At 30.3% G+C, this 25,509-nt stretch overlaps 2 protein-coding genes across 4 annotated transcripts in view; both read left to right on the top strand.

Annotated features, from left to right (window-relative positions):
• Positions 1 to 25,509, top strand: part of LOC113378803 (CCR4-NOT transcription complex subunit 6-like) — a 166,293-nt gene that overhangs the window by 7,163 nt on the left and 133,621 nt on the right. For all 3 annotated transcript variants that reach the window (XM_026619403.1, XM_026619401.1, XM_026619402.1), the window contains exon 3: positions 6,392 to 6,567. In XM_026619403.1, coding sequence (XP_026475188.1) covers positions 6,392 to 6,567 — 176 coding nt within the window. The remainder of the gene's footprint in view (positions 1 to 6,391; positions 6,568 to 25,509) is intronic.
• On the top strand, positions 10,748 to 12,241 carry LOC113378805. Its single transcript, XM_026619404.1, has one exon. It carries the CDS (start codon positions 10,944 to 10,946, stop codon positions 12,195 to 12,197), a length of 1,254 nt encoding a protein of 417 aa, XP_026475189.1. The 5' UTR covers positions 10,748 to 10,943; the 3' UTR covers positions 12,198 to 12,241.

Raw genomic sequence — 25,509 nt, 5'->3', positions numbered from 1 at the left:
AGAGGGAGATGTGCTGATTAGTTTTTGGCAAAGGCAGGTCCAGCAGTTACGGAGATAAAAAGCAAAGAGTGCAGAAAATAGAAATCGAGCTTTTAAGAGAACGGACCATCTGATTTGAATGATCTAAATAACATTCAATTAGTAATGATTGAGAGAAGTGGTTATTAGTTTTTGGCAAAGGCATGCCCAGCCATTTCGAAGATACAGAGCTAAATGTGAAAAAATAGCAGTTTTTGAGAGAACTAAGCGTCCGATTTAAATGATTCAAAGAACTTTCTGCTTGTTTTAACACAATAATTGATATGGAAAAAAAATGTTTAATTTTTTTTTTTCAAAAAAATTTTTTTTTGTATATCAAAAATAATTGAGATTTTATTTTTAATTCTGACTTAAGTTCTAATATACTTTAAACAAATAATTTCAACTTTGCAATTCAGTTTATATAATTCTTATAAATATTTGACAATATTGCAGTATTTATAATAATCTATTTGAAAACATTTAATATTCCTCGAACATTTAGTTACGTTACGGGAAGTTCCAGCAATTTGCCTTAAGGCACGATGCCATACACCACACTAGTTAGTTATTATTATAACGAGAGCTATTAGAAGAGGCAACCCAGTGTTGTTCCTTACTAATTCCAATATTTTTAACTTTCCGAAGGAGAAGTTTATGTTTTCATAAAAAAATGCGTTTCGCTAATTTTGTTTTCTTGACGTTTCAAGCCATTCTGAATTGAATGAGATCAAATTTGGAACAGTATGTATGCGTGTGTTTGTGTGTGTGCGCGCACGTGTGTGTAACATATTTTTTGCCGTAAATCGACGTTTTTTTCAAAAAACGACTGGACCGATTTCAAAAATTTAAAAGCCATTCGATGTATCTCGATGAGGACTAGCGTTTATCAATTTTGCAGCCAGGCCGTTTCTTTGTAAGTAGCAGAAACGTGAACAATTTTTCGTCCACGTTTTAGCCCGTAATTCTGAATCGATTTTGAAAATTCAAAAACCGTTCGAAAGATATTGGTTGGGAATCGCCCTGATTAGTTTCTGGTGAAGATCGGCCGGGCCGTTTTCTTGTAATAAAGTGTTAAAAAAATGACGATTTTTATGATTTTTTTGACGGAAAATACCATATTCATATTTATATAACATTCTTTTATAGATCATACTAAAATATTACAGCCTTACAAGTCGTCTAATTTTAAAAATTCGTCAGAGTTTGCAAAAAATAGTATCGTTTTTTTTGAAGTTTGTCAAAATTAGACCTTTTATCGACGTTTGCTCAAAAACGCCTGAACCGATTTCAGAAATTTAAAGCCATTTGATATATCTTGATGAGGATTATCGTTTGTCAGTTTTGTGCGACGATCTGCCGAGCCATTTCTTTGTAATTTGGAAAAAAGTGGTAACTTTTCGTCTACATTTAAGCTCGTTAATTACTACACAATCGATTTAAAAAAATCAAAAACTGTTTGAAAGATATTAGTTGGGAATGATACTGATTTAGTTTTAGGTGCAAATCTACCGAGCCCTTTTCTTGTAATTAACTATAAATTTAAGCCGATTTTTATTGAACTTTTTTGGCGATATATATCATGGTTTTATAGAACTTACTGAAATATAACGGCCTTATGACAATCAGTTTAATTTTAAAAATTTGTCAAAGTTTGAGAAAATGAGTAGTTTTTTTGACGTTCGTTAAAATTAAAATTAGACGGTTTACTTGGTATAACGATAGAGTGTTCGTTCGTTTTTAATGATGTGTAATAAATACACTCGGAAAACTTTTAATCACTCATAAATCAATTTCTATTTTATTGATTAAGTCGATTATTTACACATATCGGGAAGTTCATGTAACTTGCCTCAAGGCAACATACCAATACCAATTAGTACTTTATTTTATTTTACGTCTGAGCGCTATTAGAACACAGCAATTAAAGTTAGTTATTTTTTTCATGGAAACATATTCGGATCAACTTTAATTGAAAACTGATTTCGCTACTGCTTGACACCAGGACGCGGGTATATAGCGAGGGTTTTGAACTCTTGACCTTGTGGTTTCAAGGCCACTCTTAACCACTCGCGCCACGAACTCTTAAACCAATAATAATGATAATATTGACATTAAAAATTTACGACTATAAATAAATACAAAAATTGATTTTACTATGTGTGAATATCATTCTGTTATTAATGTTGAATATATATCATGAACTTTGATAAATAATGTCATTTTTCATATGTGCGGTTGTGGATGAGAAAATAGTGGAGTAATAAATACTAATAAATAGAATACATACTTAGTTGTAATAATATAACAACATATTAAATATTCGACATAATAATTCTAAAGCTTTTGTAGTATAACAGTTGTTTTTGCATACGCAGAGTCAAATTTTTTATTCATTGTGTTTAATATTATTAAAATTTGAAATATTTATTCAAACATGGTTTTGGTAGTTTTGAACAACCTGATATCAAGCAGTAGTTATATTAATTTTCACTTGATAATATAGATAATGAATACGTGTCTAACGAGTGTAAGTGAATATAAAAAACGATTAATTTAAAGAAAATATTGATTTTAATTTGCCATTTATTATATTATTTTTACTACTTACAACATTTTAAAATTTCTATTCAATTGTCAGCGTCGATGGCTGCTTCCAGTCAATGTTTCATATATTGTTCATTTTGACTTTTTTGTTATCTTCTATTTGAATTTGGTATGGTTTAGTATTTGAATTTAATATAAGTGTGAATATAATATATGTAAGTGGCATTAAGCCTTAAGGTAAGTTGCAAAAACTTCCCAATATATTGTATACAATGACGTAATCAATATGAATTGTGATTTAGCAACTTGTCAAATTGTGACCATAGGATTTTGAAATTTCAACACGGCCTAATATTCTAAATTTTAATGAATTTTTATTTTAAATTATTTGTTCTAGGCCTATAATATTTTAGGATGTTTGTTCTATCGTCCTATTTAGGATATTTATCCTGTTTTCTAATTATGTTTTTTCCAAAGTTTGTGTGGGTTTCTATGTGAGCCCAAATATGACTTTTAGAACTTACATAAAAAAAATGCAAAATTTTTCTTCGGCGTTCTTGCTGGAAATGTTCAATCGATATACAGACACATAATTCTAATTTATATACCAAACGATTCGCAAAAGTAGCAAATAGGATTTTCGGGTAAAATCATATTTATTTTTAACTTCCCGTAGGGCAAGTTATAGTAATCGCAAAAAAATGGAAAATGAAAATTTTTATATATCTTTACGTTTCAAAACCTTCTGAACATGTTGGCATACCTTAGAAAATGTATGTGTGTGTGTGCGGATACAAATTTTCGTCGACTATTTCGGGAACACGGCTGAAGCGATTTGAATAATTAAAAAAACATTCGATTCGTATTGATAAGGAGACGTGCTGATTAGTTTTTGGCGAAGGCAGGCCTAGCCGTTCCGAAGATACGGGGCAAAAAGTGCCAAAAACGATAACTCAGTTTTTAAGAGAACGGAGCGTCCGATTAGAATAATTCAAAAAACATTTTACTTATATTAACAAGATGAAGAACTGATTAAATTTTCATGAAGGCAGGTTTAGCGGTTTCGGAAATCTAGTAAAAAAAAGGTTCGAAGGTGAATAAATATCCGACCGACGAAGGGTTAAAGCAGTACGATTGCTTTGAAAAAAAGTTCAGAATTTCCAAAATATTTCAAAATAAATTTTTTTTCAAAGTTTTTTTTTTAAAAAAAGTAAATTTTTGTCAAAAATTTCTAGTTTCTCAAAAATCTAATTCTTTCAGAGTATTTTTTTTTTCAAAAATGTTAATCTTTTTTAAAAAAATAATTTTTGGTACCAGCAAGTTCCAGCAATTTGCCTTCAGGCACGATGCCATGCGCCCCACTAGTTTCTATATACTTTGAAGGTAATATAACGAGAAGTATATTTTTATAATTTTTTTCATATTCAGATAAATCATTTTACTTATAAATCGATGAACCTTAATGAATTTTTGATGAGGCGTGTGAAATATTTTTTTCATTCTTCAAGAGTAATAAAAATTTACTAAAAGAATTTACAAAATGATTTAATCGATTTTTGATAAACAATATGAGCATTTTACTCAAATATAATCTTGTAGAAGATTAAATTATACCACTATGACGAGTTGAACAAATTGAACATTTTATTATTTTGAGCTAGAGTTTATTATTAAGAAATTATTTTATCATAAATAAAAATTTTACAAAATAAGAGAAGTCTATAAAGTTTAGTATGCGATACTTATTAATGGATAAAATTACAATTTGTTCTAGAATATATCTAGAAATTGTATTGTGTTAGGATTTTGTTGGTGTGTTTATATAATTAATATAATTATAGATTTCTATATTTTGTTCATAATTTATTGAACAATCGTCAAATAGTTGCTGTATCTTGTCATTTCTTTCTCTATGTCCATTAGTAAGGCAGCTAGGGGCTTTATTCAAGTTTTTTGTGTCTCCTGTAACACAATTTACATGTGATCTCATCTTAAAAACATATATATTCCACCCAATCATCTTCACTTGAATCTGTATATAATTTTTGTATGTTACATTTAGACCCAAGGTTTTGTTTCAACTAACCTCAGGTGTGATTTTTTTGCATTAATCAAGATAAACAATTTGAACGTTTTAAATTGGAAACGAAATAAAATATAAAATCGATAATAATAATAAAACCAAAAATTCATATTGGTTCAATTTTATATTACCTGTCGAAAATAACGCACCTGTACAATTCTGTTTGCTGCATTGCCTGCGTAATAATGGCCATGATAATATTATGCAGGACGGTTTACATGTCCAATCAAGACAAAAAAATATTTTAATATTCTTTAAGATCTTTTTGAAAAACGACTGTTACTAGTTACACCTGTTACAATAAGCTGTTTGCTCCTCTACACGCAATGAATATATTTTTTTGAACGATGTTTCTTGAAAGTATTTTATTTAAATATTGCTTTAAATTTTATATATGGCAAAAAGATTGTTGTTATTAGTATAGGAGATATGTGGTGACACTGTTTGTTAATTATTAACTTCCCGTAGGGTAAGTTATTGTAATGGGCTGAAAATCGACATTGAAAATTTTTACATTTCTCGACGTTTTGAAGGTTTCTGAACATTTTGGCATACCTCAGAAAAAAAGGATGTGTGTGTCTATGTATGTATGTATGTATGAATACAATTTTTCGTCCACGTTTTCGGGCGCACGGATCAACCGATTTGAATGGTTCAAAAAACATTCGATTCCTATTGATAGGGAGATGTGCTGATTAGTTTTTGGCAAAGGCAGGTCCAGCAGTTACGGAAATCAAGAGCAAAGAGTGCAGAAAATAGGAATCGAGTTTTTGAGAGAACGGAGTATCGGATTTGAATGATCTAAAAAACATTCAATTAGTAATGGTTGGAAGAAGTGGTTATTAGTTTTTGGCAAAGGCAGGTCTAGCCATTTCGGAGATACAGAGCTAAATGTGCAAAAATTGGCAGTTTTTGAGAGAACTAAGAGTCCGATTTCAATGATTCAAAGAACTTTTTGCTTGTTTTAACAAAATAATTGATTTTGGAAAAAAAAATTGTTTCAAAATTTTTTTTTTCGATTTTTTTTTTTTCAATTTTTTTTTTGTATATCTAAAATAATTCAGATTTTAATCGTAGTTCTGTAATTCTGACTAAAGTTCTAATGTACTTTAAACAAATAATTTTAACTTTCCAATTCAGTTTATATAATTCCTATAAATATTAGACAGTGTTACAATATTTATAATAATCTATTTGAAAACATTCAATATTTCTCGAACATTTCGTTACGGTACGGGAAGTTCCAGCAATTTGCCTTAATGCACGATGCCATACACCCTACTAGTTTTCTTACTTTTTAACTTATTAACCTTAGTAATTATTATTGTAACATACATGTTAAGATGTCATATATTTCTATTACATTGGAACCTGACAAGTTCATTAAAAATTATAAATTTCTCGCGGAAAATTTTTACTTTCTCTTAGTTAAACTAATGTGATACATTTTTTAACAATTTTGTTTATATTTTTATTTCATTTGATTTGGGATCTATTGTCACAATTTTGTAAAACTTCTACAAATCAGTTTGTTCTTATGAAATGTTCTTATTTAATTTAATACGATTAATTAAAACAGGTTTCGTTTAAAACAGAGAAAAAAAATCGCTACTTTGGTTTTGAATTTTTCAAAATGGTTTATGCACAATTATGTTTCTTCTATTATATAACATTTATTTATTATATTATATTATCTATTTTAGTTCTTATTGTCTTTATATTTATATGGATTTTTTATTTCAGAGAACTACTTCTTAATAATAACTATTTGCGAGTATTGCCCTATGAAATCGGTAAGCTGTTTCACCTGCATATTTTAGGCCTTCATGGGAATCCTCTTAACAAGGAGGTTCTCTCTATTTACAATGAACCAAATGGGACTCTGAAACTTCTTACTTACATGTTGGATAATCTTCAAGGTAAGATTTTACTTTATTTTACATTTATTTGATTTTTATGTATAAAATTTCTAACCATGCAAAATTGTAAAATATATATACACCTACCTTTGTGGTCTTTCAATTAATGGATCGAAAAGTCAAAAATATTACAATTTTTAACTTTATTATGCATTATTTGATAGACCACACAAGTGTATATATGTTTCACAATTTTTATGTTTATGAAAAATATTCTCATTGTTTATACTTTAAAAGAAACTCATCTATTCTCTATAAACTTGAAAGTTGGTTAAATGTTTAAATCATATTATTTAAAATTTAAAAATATAATAGATTGGACACAACAATCATAAAAAATTATATGACTATGAATATTATTGAAAGAATTGGTCTTCTCGATTCTATTTTCATAAGAGTTCACCAATGATATCTCAAAAATAAGTAAAGTTGCGAATTTTTAAACAACAATATTTGAAAGTACAGGGCAAAAGATGTGTAACCAGCCATAATCTTGATTCTTTATACGATGTTGCTATTATGAAATAAACGAGCTTGTTTGAAAATTCATAACAAAAGTATTTTCTTTCGTTTTTAGTTTTTTGATGGTGAGCACTGTTGTTTAGTTTACGAGACCTTAATATAGTTTTTAACAATTCATTACTTAAATGTTTTATAAGATGTATTGTTGATTTTGAGTTAATTTAAATTTTTATATAACCTCTATAAAAGCATACGTCTGGGTGGGGTAAAAAGGATCAACTGAACCTTTACCCTTGCAAAGGTGTAAACAATAAAAATTGTAAATTAAGTTGAAAAAATGCAATATTACAAGAAATAAATTAAATTAATTGTTATTACTACTTTGTTGATGAATATTTCTGACGAAATACCAAATCTAGATTATATATATATACGTATATATATATATATATATATATATATATATATATATAGTGTTATCTTTATAAAAATGTACTCTTGAAATTTATAATTTGCATTGGTTAAACAACGTAGCAATTATTTCGTAAAATCCCTTTAAAATTAAAAATAAGACATTGGACCTGTTTGCCCCCTGGCCGTCCCATTTATTCTCCCTATGGACCAGGTTTGAAAAACAGCTAAAAACCATATTTCTGCAATGATGGATGAGCTGGGAGTTTTACTGAACATAGTCAGATAGTTGTTTGTTTGATGTTTGTTATTTGTTGTGGTTTTCACAATATAATTGCTCAAAGTCAAATTGGATCTTTGTGTCCCGCCTGAAAATTGACTTAAAATTGACGATTTACTTTTCTTTCAAATGAGTTACATGGATAGTTAAAGGTCGCTTAGAAATAATTTTATGATTATTTAGTGTGAATTTAGATAATTTTCATTTTAGTAACGGGTCTAAAAGTACTAAAATCCCTAATAATAATACATATTATTAAAACCTTAACTTCTCAATCGTTAAAATATAATCAACAATTCTCTCGGAAATATGTCAGATTGATACGTACCACACACAAATTTCGAATTTACAAATTATATTATCATATTTATTCTACGGAAAGTTAAAAATAACTATTCATCAGATTTAAAAATAATAATTTATGAAGAGTTAAAAATGTTTTTTTCTCTGAAAATGGAAATATTAAATATTGTTGTAAACTTTTTTGCGTTTTTAATTTGAATTATTACGTTTACTTATAAATTTAAAAATTTTGTATTAACTTCTGTATAATATTATGCAGTATTTTGTCGCACAATGCGGAAAACTATGCGTTACTATAATAAAAATATGTCGTTCACATAATAAACATGCCGTTCCATATTCCCTAGTTTTGTTTCTCTATTGTCTGTCTGTATGTGAATAAAATTTCTATTGATACTGTTTCTCTTATTATTCCATATAATTAAAAAATGAACATTGCGCTTTTTTTAATTATGGCAAAAATTTTCAAGTGTGGACATTTTGTCACAAATGGATGTGTGGCAAAATATTTGTGTGGTAAAATATTTGTGTGGATAAAATATATGCTAACAATCTGTTTTTGAGTGAAAAACAATAGTAATAAAATTGATGCGCAAAATTCATTTGATAATATCGCATAATGGTAAAATGTTTAATAAAATAGACTTTTTACGAATTATACATTTCACTGTGTGAATAAGGTATTAATACTTTACGTAGGGTATGTTATAGTAATGGGCCAATTCTAAAATGTGACATTTTATTTTTCCTAAAATTGTTGCGATTTGTTCCTTCCTTTGCGAAAGAATGACCCATATCTTTCGTCTTCTGAACATTTTAGCATTCCTTATTGTTAGAAAGAATGGGTGTGTGTGTGCGTGCGCGGATACAATTTTTCGTCGGCGATTCCCAGAGCACGGATTAACCGATTTGAATGATTTAAAAATAACAGAATGAAGAATTGATTGAAGGAAGGCAAGTCTAGCTGTTTTACAAATCTGGAAAAAATTATTGCATTTGTCGGTCAATAATGAGCAATGGACATATGCACTTTTTAATTTAGATTGAGATTTTAATAATAAGTACAATATTTGTTTTCATTTCGTTACGTTCAATGTCAAGATTTGTTATGTTTAAAGTTTGATTTTGAACTATGTAAGGTTCAAACAATTCCTCGACATTTTCGTCGGTATGGTTCAACAGAATTGAATATATTTTAAAAATTCTAAAATTTCAAAGAATTACAACTCGATAACTTTCAACAATTAAAAAAAAAATAAAGCGTTTAAAAATTTCAAATTACGGTACAGAAAATTCCAGAAATTTGCTTTAAGGCACGGTGCTAGGCACCAATAGTTTTGAATATTAACAATAAACTAGTGGGGTGGGTGGCATCGTGCCTTAAGGCAAATTGCTGAAACTTCCCGTACCGTAACAAAATGTTCGAGGAATATTGAATATTTTCAAATAGATTATTATAAATATTGTAACATTGTCTAATATTTATAAGAATTATATAAACTGAATTGCAGAGTTGAAATTATTTGTTTAAAGTATATTAGAACTATAGTCAGAATTAAAAATAAAATCTGAATTATTATTTTCGATATACAAAAAATTAAAAAAAAAAAAATGAAACAATTTTTTTTTCCAAAATCAATTATTTTGTTAAGACAAGCAGAAAGTTCTTTAAATCAATTGAATCTGACGCTTAGTTCTTTCAAAAACTGCCATTTTTTGTACATTTAGCTCTGTATCTCCGAAGTGGCTGGGCCTATCTTTGCGAAAAACTAATAACCCCTTCTCTCAATCATTACTAATTGAATGTTTTTTAGATCATTCCATACATACATACATACATGCACACACACACACATCCATTTTTCTTGAAGTATGCCAAAATGTTCAGAAACCTTCAAAACGTCGAGAAATGTAAAAATTTTCAATTCCGATTTTCGGCCCATTACAATAACTTACCCTACGGGAAGTTAATAATTCACCTTACAATAACATTAATCGTTTAATGTCAATTAGAGGATGCACCATCTGCTTTATATACTGCTAGAATTACATCCTCGCTTTTTCCGTGAAACATGAAAATGTTAAATATATTCTTCTATGCTTCTTGCAATTTGCAAATAATTGTAAAATATGCAATCATAGTATGTTTGTATACATTTTATGATAGTGTGACATCTCTTTGACGGCGATTCAAATGTGCCTCGGCACATGCACATGCCGTCAATATACCGCGATTTGTACGGTCCGAGCTAACGAGAGTCAATCGTACAAATGTCACACGCAACATGTGAGATAGGGCGACTGTTATACTAGCGCTAGTACTAGTACTAGTACTAGTACTGTGTGCATCGCAACCGCATCGGCCTGCTCGCGGCGCTCGAGGCGTGAGGCACACCGTTTGCAGCGAATATCTCACGTGAAATCGTATGTGGGTTAGTGCAAGCAAGCACGACCACTCGTCGCGACTCCCCTTCCATTCACTATATTCCGTCTCTCTCGTCCGCAACGTTTCGTCTCGTTCGCCCGTGATATCGGTGTCCCGTTCTGTCAACGCGGAAACGACGTCCGACAGAAGAGTATCGCGTCTTGGAAGATTTCTCTTTATTATAAATGCTTTTCAAATGTAGTTGTAATATTGTTGTATATTTCATACTTTGGTCAGTTTAGTTACATTTAGTCAGTGGGTCTTCGGTGTTGTGACAAGGAGGTGTGTGTGTTTTGACACCGCTTCGATAGCGAATGATAATTCTCGCGGTGATTTGTGACTGCTGCAGTTCGTAATTGTTTAATTGTGATCATTATAATCCGTATGTGTGGATTGCGCGATGTGAACGGAGACTGTTCGAAATATGACAATTAAAGCAGTGTGCATGACAATATGGATAAAATGTGTACTTGATAGTTGGATATTCGATACAACATGAGTCCGTCCTCGCACGGAGGAAATCTGCACGTGGAGCGATATATCGGAAGTTGTCTGATATCTCAGCTCGCACGGCCAAATCCCAAATCCCACGGCAAGCACGGACCTGCGACCCTTTGTTCTGCCAATGCGACTCCAAAAATGTCATTGCCTGGACACGGTTTCCAAGGACCTCCAGGTTGGTCGGGAATGCCCATGTTATCGATGTCCAGACCAAGAAATCGTAAGGCTGCTGATTATGAGGACTGCTCTTTATCGCGCTTGGCCATGCATACTCAGGGCGCACCACTTATTTTGAGTGGTCGGTATAGACGCAACAATAATAATACAACTAGCAGCACAAACAATATTCACAACAATCTGCAGCATCATCATCTTAACCAACTACAATACCAACATCAGCAGCAGATTTCCCACCAGCAGCATTTGCACCATCAACATTCTCACAATCATCATATTTATCAGCAACAAAGTAGATCTCTGCAAACAAGTTATATTAGTGCCGAATTGCCTACACGTGATGACGGTCATAATTCATCTAAGGGTAGCATCGATACAGTTAGTGTGGTCAGCGATGAAAGTTCTGGGTCGGGCAATTCTGAAAGTTATGTTCCTCGAATTATAAAACCACGAAAAAGACGCAAAAAGGACCGTAAACCTGTAATGATTATAAGTAGCAATAACAGTGTTGGCAATTGTAATAACAGTACAAATAGTGGTTCGAATTTAGTGACGCAAACGTCAACTCCGGTGTGCCCGCCCCAAGTTATAGTGAATAGTAGTTTGTCTGACACAAAGCCTGAGGCCATTCCGAAAACTGATACCGCTGATGAACCTCGGCTGCACCACGACATTTCTGAAATTCAGGAAGAAGACAATTCACTTGGCGCACCAAGCGATTGCCAGTGTCGTTATTGTGACCCATCTGGACAAATTTGGAATGCCGGTCAGTTGTGCTACTCGTTGTTTTTGACGCCGCCGGCTGCATTGCGTCGGAGCTGTTACGAGGACGCTCCTGCATGTCCTGTTCCCGCCGCTGGAGTGATCGGGGCAGGACGCAGCGCGGCCAAAAGCACATGGCGAGCGGCACCGATTGAGGTTTCCTCGGAAATCGTCACCTCGCTCAACGGTCTGCGAGATCTCGAGATACGATTTTTCTCTCATAAGGATGATAGTGCGTCGTACTTGCCGTCTGATGTTGAGAAAGGATCGGATGTGTTGTTGTGTTCAGGTGCTTTGTGCAGTGTTTGAATTCACATGTGTATATTTAACTTTGGATTGACTCAAATCATTTATCATTGAGATGCTACATGCAGTATAATAAATCTCATTTAGTACTGTTTGTGTATCTGAAGTGACTGCATTTGATTTTTTTTATTTCTAACATGTATATATATACATATATATATATGTATAAATATCATACCGTGTATGATAGTGTAGTTAGGTTATTTTTCCATAATATTGTATATAAAGATGTTTTTGAACGATGTTAATTTTTGAAGACAATTATTGTCTTTTATTAATTATGTTATATAGACCAGGGAGCATTAATTTATTATAGTTCAAATTTCATTTGTTGTTTTATAATTTTTATTCCCTCATAACAATTGACATTTGATATTGCTTTTTATTTATTCCGACGTTTTTACTACGACTATTAATTTTTGCGAAAATATATTGTAATATATAACACCTAATACTATTTATAAACACATCCGCACACCGGACTAATGTATTTAATTAAGAAAAGATAGAGTATTGTTGATTTTTGATGCGTCACGTTTTGTATATTTTGATCAGACTTAGATAAGAATAAACCTGATTACTTTTACATCTCTAGAGTTTATTTTCAGTCATATTTTTTCTATCTTCTATTTATCATTTAGAATTGCAATTGTTAATTCCGTTATTGTCTAAATTATGTCTAAACGCAAATACGAATAATTTTTTTGTGATAAAATAAATAAATGATCAAAATGGATTCGAATAATTTATTTTAATCTAAATTATTTTATAGAGCGTGCGCGAAATTGATTGTGAAATTTTGACTAAAGCTACTTTTTAGGTAAACCTGACTCTATTTTATTTGAAAATTATGATGAAACCTTTAAATTTGTTTATTACCGACGATATGTTAGGTGGTAAATATTATCACTGCTCCCAATTAATCGCTGTTTTGATATGAATTGAGAAATTTTGTCGCAGAACCAGTTTTGTTATTAAACAAGCATAAAATTTCTTAGTTTTATATATCTAGTGTATCTAAGTTTAGACAATTATGAAAAGTGATCTTGCTGTGCGCCCCGGCGACACAGCTTCTTATCTTAGTTACTTAGCATTATATAATCGGAGTGTACTATTTATTTGCTTAAATATATATGTATTCCGTATTCTCTTTTCATGTGGAATTTCATATATTTTACATTATGTATGCATAAATTTTGTATTTGTTTTAATTGTTTACGAAAATATATTAGTTATAAATCGCTGAATTCGTTCTAATTTATTTCAATCTATAAATAATTATATTGGCTACTGATTTTGTAACGTTCAAAGTAACATTTGTGGTGTACTTTGTATTCAGTTGCAATCAACATTGTCATATTGTATTGTATAATTTGATGCATTATAACTGTAACTATTAAACTCGTCTTCACCAAATTTCATTCTAACCACAAGCGGTTGTAAATTACAATGTTTTGCAAAACTTAGAAGAAATTTTACATATCGTGGGACTACCGCAGTTCCCATGTGCCAGTTAAGAATGGTACCAAAAAACGTATGTCGAACGTTGACAGTGTTGGTTGACACGTATTTGGTAAATCAACCAAATATATGCATATATTTATGGCCAATCAAAATTACATTATTTTTTAAGACAAGGTGCTGGTCCTTGTGAATCAAACAAATGACCAATTATTGATGTTTTTTACATAATAATGTACATGTTGCAAATTATCACTTTAAACTATTAAAGTTGTAATTCATTGCATTACTAAATTGAAACATTAGATTACTAAAACTGTTCGAAGCAGATCTTACAGGTTCTGGAATGGTTTCAAATGTCTGTGCCATCAGAACTTAATACATCCTTCGCCCGCAATTAATTTCTGCGGAAAAACTTTAAGGCAATTATTCCTCTTATATGGAGTAGATTAACCGAATTAATTTTGATCAAATTTAAGCTAATTGATGATTACAATCGTGTTAGTGAATGAGATTTGGTGCAAGAACGGTACTGAATAAACTTTCAGTTTCACTTATCGAATGAAAACGCTAGCGCTGTTTCTGCATTTGCACATATATTATTCTTTTGTGTTATTGTTCGGCCAACAATTGCCTTTTCTTCGGAGTTTTGTTTCAAAATTAGACAAGGCGCTCAGTGAGAATTCCTCTATAATAATATGAATAAGATTTTGCGATCACATATTTAAGGTTAATAAATGCATTACAAACCCATACATACCCATACATTAATTGCCTGTTGTGGTCATTTAATTGATCGAAATGGATTTCAATATTTGAGTATATCTAATTTGTTGTATATTTATATTTTGATGGACGTTTGAAAGATATGCGTTACTACTATGACTTACCATATCATCAGAATTTTAGTAAAAATGTTGGTTCAATTTTGGTTGGCTATCCTTATCATAGTGGTGTAACCGGCATTCTAGTAGTATGACGTTTGCAAAGGGGTTTGTAGCGGATTTCCTCTCAGCTTCTACTTTAAACTTGGAAATGTTTAATTTCGTTTATGTTATTATATAGTGAACAAAGCATGTGGAAACGCGGTAAAATTCCAAGCGGCATCATTGTCCGCGAACGGAACTTGTTGCAAAACATTAGTCATGCTCAATTGTAATAAAATGCTTGCTGTTACAATAACAGTATACGTTTGTTTAGCAAATGCTCGATTTTTAATAATTTTATTTTAGAGTATTTTATAATATTAAATTAATTTATAATCAATTATAAATTAAAAATATATTCAATTTATTAAATTCAATACTTATTGAACAAAATCATATCATATAAATTTAGATTTTTTTGTTTCATTTTATACTTCGTAGTTTTTCACTAATGTGATATTGTTATACCTTTCACTACCAGCATTTTTAGCTTATTCATTTCTTATTTTATTTATTTCAAATTATCTTTTTTTAGTTACTTATGCATCAGCTTTACATATGTATCAATGTTCAAATATTGAAGTTAATTAAGTTACATGTATCATACATATTTCTTATTACATGCACAATTTTATTTCTATTATTAACTTTCCGTAGAGTTATAGTAAGTTACAGTAATCGCAAAAAATTGAAAATGAAATTTTTTATATAATTTTACGTTTCAGACGTTTCTGAATATTTTGGCATATCTTAGAAAAAATGGATGTATATGCCGATACAATTTTTCGTCGACGATTTTGCGAACACGGATAAACCGATTTGGATAATTCATTTGATTCCTATTGATAAGGAGAAGTGCTGATTAGTTTTTGGCAAAGGCGGGTTTAGCCATTTCGAATATACGGGGCAAAAAGTGCCAAAAATGGTATTTCAATTTTTGAGAGAACGGAGCGTCTGATTTGAATATTTCAAAAAACGTTTTACTTGTATTGACAAGATGAAGAACTGATTAAATTTTTGGGAATGTAGGTCTAGCGGTTTCGAAGATCTAGTAAAATAAGTAAAAAACATGCCATTTGGCGGTCAAAAATGAGCATTAGACATATGCACATTATATTATCAGATATTTTATGAAGATTATAATAATGAGTACAAAATTTTCAAACAAAATCAAAATACAAAAAAATCTAATTTTTCAAAAAAGTCATTTTTTTTTAAAAAAAAATTCAAAAATCAAATTTTTGCATAGTTTTGAAAAAAAAATTGAAGTTTTTTTTTAATTGGTTTTTGGTACGTGGAGTTTCAACAATTTGCCTTAAAACACGATGCCATGCACCACTAGTTAATTGTAAGATTCGATCCCAGTACCTTCAGTACGTATCCCGAGCGTGCAGCTGGCACGGTGGCGACAGTTTCCAAACTCAACAAGTGTGCTGAAAATTTGCATTTAAATTAACATATTTTTTAAAGACAACTTTATAAATTGGGAAGTTTCTAACCACAACGCGCCATTACTTTAGATCAGTTTTGCGTCATTCCGCATTTGGGTATATTCAAATAATATATAAAATTTTTTACATTTGTCTTGTATTTTGTTTTACAAGTATGCATTTTTATTCTACTAAAGAATATTGTGTAGAGTTGAAAAGTTGTATGTTTTATGGAGCATAGTTGAATTACATATTTCTAGTTGATGATCTGATGCAAGGCCCATTATTTATATTCTTCCGTTAGAGTACAACGCCTCTGATTATTATACAAAATATTTTTTATGTTTTTTAATGTGATCTTGTACACATCGTTGTACAGTATGAGGTGTGTCATATGGACTCTCCTTATCGTTATTGTTTTGCATGCATAATAATATCGAGGGATTTGTATTTTCAGATGTGTAGGAAGCATTGTTCCTGACTGCATATTGTAGACGATGCAGTTTTTTTTAATAAAGTACAAGCGCTACTAAAATATTAATTCATTAAATAGTACAATTAACCTTTAATTATGTTTCTATATTTTTGTCGTTTTCGATAAATTAAAATAAGTCAAATTATAAACTGGAACAAAGTCTAGGAATGGAAGTCAGAGACATGAATTTTATGCGATTTTTAAAAGGCCGTAAAAAATAGGCAAGCAATATTTTTATTATTTGTTTTTTTTAAGTTATTAATTATTGTTATGGGAATATAAGAAAGAAATGAAATTTAAAAATAGTCATAAGGTTTTAATTCTAAAAGGTGATGAAGTGGGGATCTTATAAAAATGGTACTTGTCCATATCCATGATTTTAGCCTTTCAAATAAACTGAACTACAATTATATTATTAATCTAGTATAATGTCGTAATCGTTTGGACTACGGACAAAAAGAAATGACTTTTGACAAAATAGCGGCTGCTTGAAAATTAAATTACAACTTTTTTTTGGTGTTCTCGAGTTTTAAAATCAGTAAGAATCGGAATTTGGGGGTCTAGTTAATATGGAAAAGAAGTCTATAAAGAAGGCTCTGTAAAAATTTAAAGCAAATAGGAAATCGAGAGTATCGTATATAAAAAGACATTTTCGAGAAAAGCTCGTTTAAAATTTTGCGGAGACAGAAAACAGAAGAGGATTATCGTGTTCAAACAGTTACATCTCCGAAAACCATTTAAATTTGAATAATCTTTTTGTACACATATTCTTGAATTTTTAAATTTTGCGAATATTATACTCAATCTATTTTTTTTAACTCTAGACCAGAATATCCTCTTTAGTTACTTTATATTAGCAGCGATATGAAGAAAAATAATTCGCAATCTGTGCATGTTGTGTCTGATGTTTCAGAGTAGTTTCACATTGAGATACATGTCCACATTTTCAATTGGCGTTCCTTGCGCAGAGTACTTTCACTGTCGTTGATAACAGTATGGAATGGTACTAGTTGTTTATAGTGAGAACTGTAATTCATGTTCGAGTACATATATTGCTCCGTAGTGAAATTTCTGATGTATATTAGGGCATGTTTTCATGAAGCGCGATTCAAATGTACAATTCATTGAATTTTCTGTTTTTTCCAAACACGGGACGCTTGCATATAATTGTATGGTAAATCTGCTGCAGAATAGCATTAGAACTACTGGAAACGAATGTTCTTAAAAAAAACTAGCCTAATTGTTTTGCATAGAATTGTTCAATATACAAAATTTGTTATAAGACGCGCGCTGCGAACACTCGAGCAGTGCTCTGCTCGCCTTTGCAATTGAGAAACGACTTACACGGGTGTTCTATGAGCGCGAACTTGCTTAGGTTTTTTCTAATTTTGAATGTATTCTACGACATAAAATAAAACAAAATTTTGCACAGCGTAAGAAAAACGAATAGCCATTCGAACAATGCTAATTAAAAATTAGTCCAAACAACAGCACTACTCAAAAATTTAAAACAAAAAATTGTTTTCACTTTTTCATACACTAACAAATGATTATTTAACAATATTTATTAATAACAATATAGTCCACACCGATGTGAATAGAATGGCATTATTTGTTTGTCGATATCTTTTACAGTTGTGACAAAAAGTGACACTGAAAAAGGGGCCACTTTCGTATATTTTCAATGATATCTTGGCCAAACGATGAGCTAGGGAGTTGAAAATTGGTATATCGGATTTTTTCGAAAAAAGCTATAAAATGGCATTAAAATCATTTAAATACAAGGTTGGGGCCAATTCTGTATGGGAACACGATCAGACCCTTTTCCGTGTGTGTGTGTGGTGTACTGCAACGTGCCTAAAGGCAAATTGCTCGAACTTCTCGTACGAGGAATATTAAATGTTTTCAAATAGATTATTATAAATAATATAACTTTCATTATTCTTGTTTTCATAAAAAGTAAATAAACCTTAATCAATTTGATTTAAAATGAAGAACTTCGTCTAAAATTTCTAGATATTACATAAAATAAAAAAAAATCAAAGTTTTTTAAATCAATTAAATAGGATGCTTAGTGCTCTTAAAAAGTGCTTTTTTGCACATTTAGCTCTATATTTCTGAAACGGCTGGACCTGCCTTTGTCAAAATTTAATCGCCACTTCTACCCATCATTACGAATCGAATGTTAAATCTTAAAAACTGTCATTTTTACACTTGTTTCTCCATATCTCTGAAGCCGCCAGACTTGTCTTTGTTAAAAACTAATCAGCATGTTTTCTCATCACTAGGAATCGAATGTTTTTTGAACCATTCAAATCGGATAATTAATTTCTGGAAGTTAATGGTAATTGTCTTAGTGACAGAACAAGTTTAGCAACTATGCTCAACTAACCCCAACTCGGAATTTCAAAATAAAAGTGTGTTTATAAAAAAACCGTGAGAATTATACCCAGAATCTCTGTGCATATTAAAAGTACTATAATTATATGGAAGAATAACATTTACCTGATTAAGAATAAATAACATTTGACTAAACAAGACGAAAACTCGCGATGAATTACTTTTTTACTTTTTGGTCTCAAAATAAACAAAACGCCAGTGAGCCTCACTCATTTGTCCAGCGGCCACTAGCGATCGCGGGATGTTTATTTCTCCCAAACCTCTATCTTTCCGCCATATAATGCCTAAACGGACGGTGAATAGTTTTCGAGATATTTTGATTGCTCAACTTGCCCCTATGCTCAACTAGCCCCGCTCTACCCTATGCCAAAATAAATGATCAGAAACTTCTAAAACGTGAAGATATGCAAAAATTTTCATTTTCGATTTTTGGCTCATTACTATAACTTACCCTATGGGAAATTAATAAATAAATAAAAAATATATAATTATTAATCTACTCTTGTATTATCCGCGTGACTATAAGCATGTGCGGTAATTATTTGCCTGCCATACAAATACAATGAGATGCATCATATTATATGGGCGAATGATCTGCTTCCGTTTCCGCGTTGTCTTATGTACATCTGTTCCATATTTTTATGTATCCGTTTTGTTACTTTGCAATACGTCAACTTGTTTCCTTCACGTGCAACTGTTTACTACAACAAAAGTTTCAAAGCGAATGTGTAGTATGCGAGATTTAGTTCTGATGCAACTGGATGGTAATAAAATATTATTAACTTCCCGTAGGGTAAGTAATTGTAATGGGCCGAAAATCGAAATTGAAATTTTTTACATTTCTCGACGTTTTGAAGGTTTCTGAACATTTTGACATACCTCAGAAAAAATGGATATGTGTGTGTGTGTGAGTGTGTATGTATGTATGGATACAAATTTCCAGTTACGTTTTCGGGCGGACGGATCAACGGATCAACCGATTTGAATGGTTCAAAAAAATATTCGATTCCTATTGATAGGGAGAAGAGCTGATTAGTTTTTGGCAAAGGCAGGTCCATCCGTTTCGGAGATACGGAGCAAAGAGTGCAGAAAATAGAAATCGAGTTTTTGAGAAAATGGAGTATCCGATTTGAATGATCTAAAAAACATTCAATTACTAATGATTGGGAGAAGTGTTTATTAGTTTTTGGCAAAGGCAGGCCCAGTCATTTCGAAGATACGGAGCTAAATATGTAAAAAATGGCAGTTTTTGAGAGAACTAAGCGTCCGATTTAAATGATTCAAAGAACTTTCTTCTTGTCTTAACAAAATAATTGATTTTGGAAAAAAAAAATTTGTTTCAACTTTTTTTTTTTTCAAAAAAATTTTTTTTTGTATATCGAAAATAATTCAGATTTTATTTTTAATTCTGACTATAGTTCTAATATACTTTAAACAAATAATTTCAACTTTGCAATTCAGTTCATATAATTCTTATAAATATTATACAATGTTACAATATTTATAATAATCTATTTGAAAACATTCAGTATTCCTTGAACATTTCGTTACGATACGGGAAGTTCCTGCAATTTGCCTTAAGGCACGATGCCATACACCCCACTAGTTTCATTTTGCATTTAGGGCTTGTTCGTGAATTACAGGTTTAGGCCTAGGGGTTCCTCATCAGATGTTCCAGATATATCCGCCTAGGACAGCCTGATGGCAAGTAGTACTGGCATCAGTTTACTTAAGACAGCGTTTCTTTGCATCGCGCCTGCGATATAAAAAAAATGCTGCGCCCCCCCTTATTTTTTTAACTGTTTAATTTAAAAATACTCAACGATATTATCAGACTACAAATTAATATGCAATATTATGTAAAATATTCATAAAAACTAAATATTTTTTGTTTATTTTAAAAACGTTCCATAAATGTTGGGTTATTTCGATAATAGTATTCTGGAAACAGTTGTACGCGCCCCCCTTAGGGCAGCCTGGCGCCCACTGAGGGGCGCGACCCCCACAGGTTGGAAACCGCTGCTTTAAGATTTAGATATCAATATGCTTTCAAGTAAAAATAGCCTTAACATAGCATCTTGCATCTAATGAGACGTCATCAATATTAAACTTTTTCTAATAATAAAATCCAAAAACAACTATTGGGTTGCCTTGTAATGTATGTATTAAGCAAGCTTATAGTATATTAAGTTCTGATTGTTATTAATAATAGTGAGTAGGGCGGGTCACAAAGGGGTAGGATTTAAACTAAATGAACAACTGACTAAATGAACACATAACATGTATCAAACAACTTTCGAACTATTTTTTGTAAAATTCTCAGTTAACTCCTAATTATAGAAATATGTGTTCTGACTATATTTCTGAAATTTGTCATCTGACGCTTTATACCCGAAGGGACAGCCAGGAGGCAAGCAGATTCAACGTTTTTTTTAATTATAAAAGAATTTTACAAAATAATAGCTTCATTATTTAACTTTTACTTTGATTTGGTATTTTGAAATATTAATCAGTAGATGTCGAATAACTATTAATTTATTTTATCTCTTGTAAAATGGCTTTATTTAACCTAATTAACTTCGCGTGAAAAATAATGCCATTTGGCGGTCAAAACTGAACATTAGACATATGTACACTGTATTATCAGACATTTTATAAAGATTATATTAATAAGTACTATATATTTATATGGGTTCTGTACCAATGTTTAGACGACTACGCGGCGCTCATGCGCTTTGATATTTCGACTCCAAATCAGCTATGCAGGGCGATTGCTAGAAAAAATATGTTCAAAATTTTCAAAATAAATCAAAATACGAAAAAAATCAAAATATAAAAAAAATCAAATTTTTCAAAAAAAAAACCTTTTTTTACAAAAATTTCAAAATTTCTCGAAAATCAATTTTTTTTAAAGTTATTCTAGTTTTATCTTAATAATTTGGTTTTCGGTACGGAAAGTTCTAGTAATTTGCCTTAAGGTACGATGCCATGCACCACTTATTTACTTATTTGTTTATTTATTTACTATTTCTTATAATTTACATCTTTGTAAAGATTTAGTTGGTCATTTTTGCCCTACCCATTTGCAAGCTTTTTATGGAGGTTACATAAAAAAACTTTTGCATCTAACTTAAAATTAACAGTTCATCTTACAAAAATTAAATAACGTATACTCAAAAATTATATTCAAGTATCATAAACTAAATACAAGAGCTCAAAAACAAAAGAAGTACCAACGTAAATACTTTTGGCATGAATATTGATACATTTTCGTTTATCTTTAATAGGGACTTCTTAAGGAATTAAGATAGTGGCTGATTATACATCTTTTAAATAAAATTATTAAAAATTTTCTATACTTTGCTTGTATTTTAGGTAACAATTTCGACCTTTTTACCCGCGTACCTTTAAACCTAGCTCTACCCTACAAATACAGTACATTGTACATTTGCATAAAGTATTAAACCGCTAATATTTATGACAGCTATCTCTGGCTTCTCGGCTAGATATACATCCTCCGTATTAGGTTTTTAATTTGTTGAAAAGTTAGTTCTTTGTACATATTTAATTTACATATATTTTATCTAAATTCCCACAACTTTAACATGCGTTGTACTATTACAACAATCGCTTTGCACTATCATGATGCATACAGTGAAAATTTTTAATTATATTTCATGCTTCGGTCAAGCTTATTCCGCCTTAGTTTTTAAGGTTTTCGAGTCGAGTGGAAATTAAAAGAATGTTTGTGTATGAAGTTAAAAGTACTGCTTTTACAGTAGCTTATCCTGAATAAAAAATTAATTGCCGTTTATAGTAATTAAAAATTAAAAATAATAATAAATTTGATTTTTTTTATTATTCAGAACATGCCTATGCTAATTTACAGAAGGCGAATGGATGAGTAAACACAGAATGCATTTCATTCACCAAAAATCAATTTAAATTGATTGAATAATAGACTATTACTAAGATGATAATATATTTTTAAGGGGGGGGGGTTGTGGCAATAAAATAAATAAATAATTCAACACGCTAATCTTCATGTGAGTCATATATGTCTGACGAAAGAAGTTTTACAACATATTGGACCCAGAGCCTCTTTCAAAAAAAAAAAAAAATTACCTAACGCTTTTTTAAATTTTAATAGCAATTAATAAGAGATGTTATAATATTTATACAATACGCAGATGCAATATATTAAAGGCAATTTTGATGGAATGTTCTATTTTAATAAATAATAAAACGTTCCGAGAAAAAAATCTCTCTATCATCAGTGGTGTATTAATTTTCTAGGAATCAGTGCATTGAATTTTACAGACATATTATATACATGTATATTTGTAATAAAAGTATGCAAAATTCGATATGGTGACTTGCGATTCTCGCCATTAGTACATTAGTGATGAAGGGTTGTTTTTTCAGAAACTTTTAACGATTTATTTATTATAATAATGATTTTTATAAAAAATTACGAAAGACTTAAATTATTTTATTTAAATTATTGTAAGTATGTCGTTTTTCTTAAAATATAATAAAAAAAGTTGCGAAGTTATGAATTCGCTCATACAAGTTTAAAATTTTAAAACTATGTATTAAATTCATAATAAATATGATACAAAAAAGTATATTAATTCTAATGTAAAGGATTATCCTTATTTCTGCTACCAAATAAACTATTTTCGGTTCTATCTTCGTCAGCAGTAATCTTTGTCCCCCCAAGGCCCATATGAAATATTTTCTGATATTATATTGGCGATTAACGTGTTAAATATCATCAATCAATTTTGAAGGTTTCTTAACATTTTGGCATACCTCAGAAAAAATGTATGTGTGTGTGCGTGTATGTATGTATGGATACAATTTTTCGTCCACGTTTTTGAGCGCTCGAATCGACTTGAATACATTCAAAAAACATTCGATTCCTACTGATAGGGAGATGTGCTGATTAGTTTTTGGCAAAGGCAGGTGCAGCCGTTTCGCAGATACATAACTAAATGTGCAAAAAATGGCTGTTTGCATTTATTTTGAAAAACTGAGCATCCGATTTGAATGATTTAAAAAACTTTCTGTTTGTGTTGATGAAACGATTGTTTTTGGGATGTGATTTTTTTTCATTTTTTTTCTTTAATTTTAAATTGTTTAATCAAAAATTATTTTAAAAGTAATTCGGATTTTTATTTTAATTTTAGCTAAAGATCTAAAGCTCACGTATATATTTGAAAAAAAATAATTTTAACTCTGCAATTCAGTTTATATATTTCTTATAAATATTAGACAATGTATTCTATTTTAAATTCTATTGATTAAGTTTTGTTTTATTTACTTTTCTGTAAACATATATAAGTTACAATATTTTTAATATCTATTTGAAAATATTTAATATTCCTTGCATACGGAAAGTTCCAGCAAATTGCTTTAAGGCACGATTCCATACACTACTAGTTAATTTTTTATTTTAAATGATATTAATTTATGGTAATACTATAAAAGGGGTTAATAAATCTATTCACTTGCTACTAAGATTGAGCTTGCTTGCAATGAATGACTTGATGCATTTTTTTATCTATTTTGTCCGTGAGAATCTATTGTCTATTGTAGATGATTTTTTTTTAAAATTTGGAACTATTTTAAGAATTACATATACACATTATTATTTATAATCGCTCTCACATTAGTTGAGTAATACTCATTTATACCTAAATTATATATTAATCAGACATTTTGACATGTATAAAAATGTGGTTATTGATGGACAATGGCAGGCTCATAAGGTTTCATTTGGATCTTTGTTAGAGATACGGGGCCTTTGTTCTATTCTTTAGAATGTTTAGAACGTCTTCATTTAATTTCGTTACATATATGAGTCTTGAAAACGACGTTTTTGCACGTACATGTCAATATTAATGTTTGTTGTTGTATGACTTGTGTCATACTAGTTTTTCATATCAAAAGTTGAATAAATCCGTTATGTAAATCGTCTTTTGTATTACGCGTCCATGTTTATGTCATCTTTTTTAAATTCTATTTACATACGACTCACGATCAAAAGGTTGAAACATGTGTACCGCCTCCTCTGGAAGTGCTAGGGCAGGTTTCTATTTTGCACTATTTCATATATTATATGTTTATGTTTATTCAAAAAAAATTAATTCGCGTTAATATAAGAAATCTATCTTATAATAAATGAAATCCATAATATAATTAATCCAATTTAATGTCCTTTAGTAACTTACATACGTAATTCATAATAGAGGATGTAAAGTGCTCGTGATCATTAAGAGCCTTACAATTACTTCGAAATTATTTGTGGCGGCGGTTACTTTTACTATTGAGATATGATTTATAGAACTATTTGTTAGAGATAATAATACAATAGAATATAAATAGCTAGAAGAATAACATTTGTTTAATTAACAATTGCGCATTCAGTTTACGATTATACATATACACATTATCGTATGTGTATTATGTTATGTTAATTGGAAATTCTTTTGAGTATCAAGCGTATTAAATATTTTGTGCAACTTTAATTTATATATCAAGTTTGTCATACAGATATGAAAAATCCATTTGAATAAATTAATACATTCGTATTTATTAATTTCGTGAAAATTTGTACG

The sequence above is a fragment of the Ctenocephalides felis genome, unplaced genomic scaffold (genome assembly GCF_003426905.1).
Source record: "Ctenocephalides felis isolate EL2017-DRISC unplaced genomic scaffold, ASM342690v1 CF-g0.4_SCAFFOLD_01886, whole genome shotgun sequence".
NCBI classification, from domain to species: Eukaryota; Metazoa; Arthropoda; class Insecta; order Siphonaptera; family Pulicidae; genus Ctenocephalides; species Ctenocephalides felis.
The sequence above is the reverse complement of the archived record's forward strand: the minus strand, read 5'-3'. Positions and strand labels throughout refer to the sequence as shown.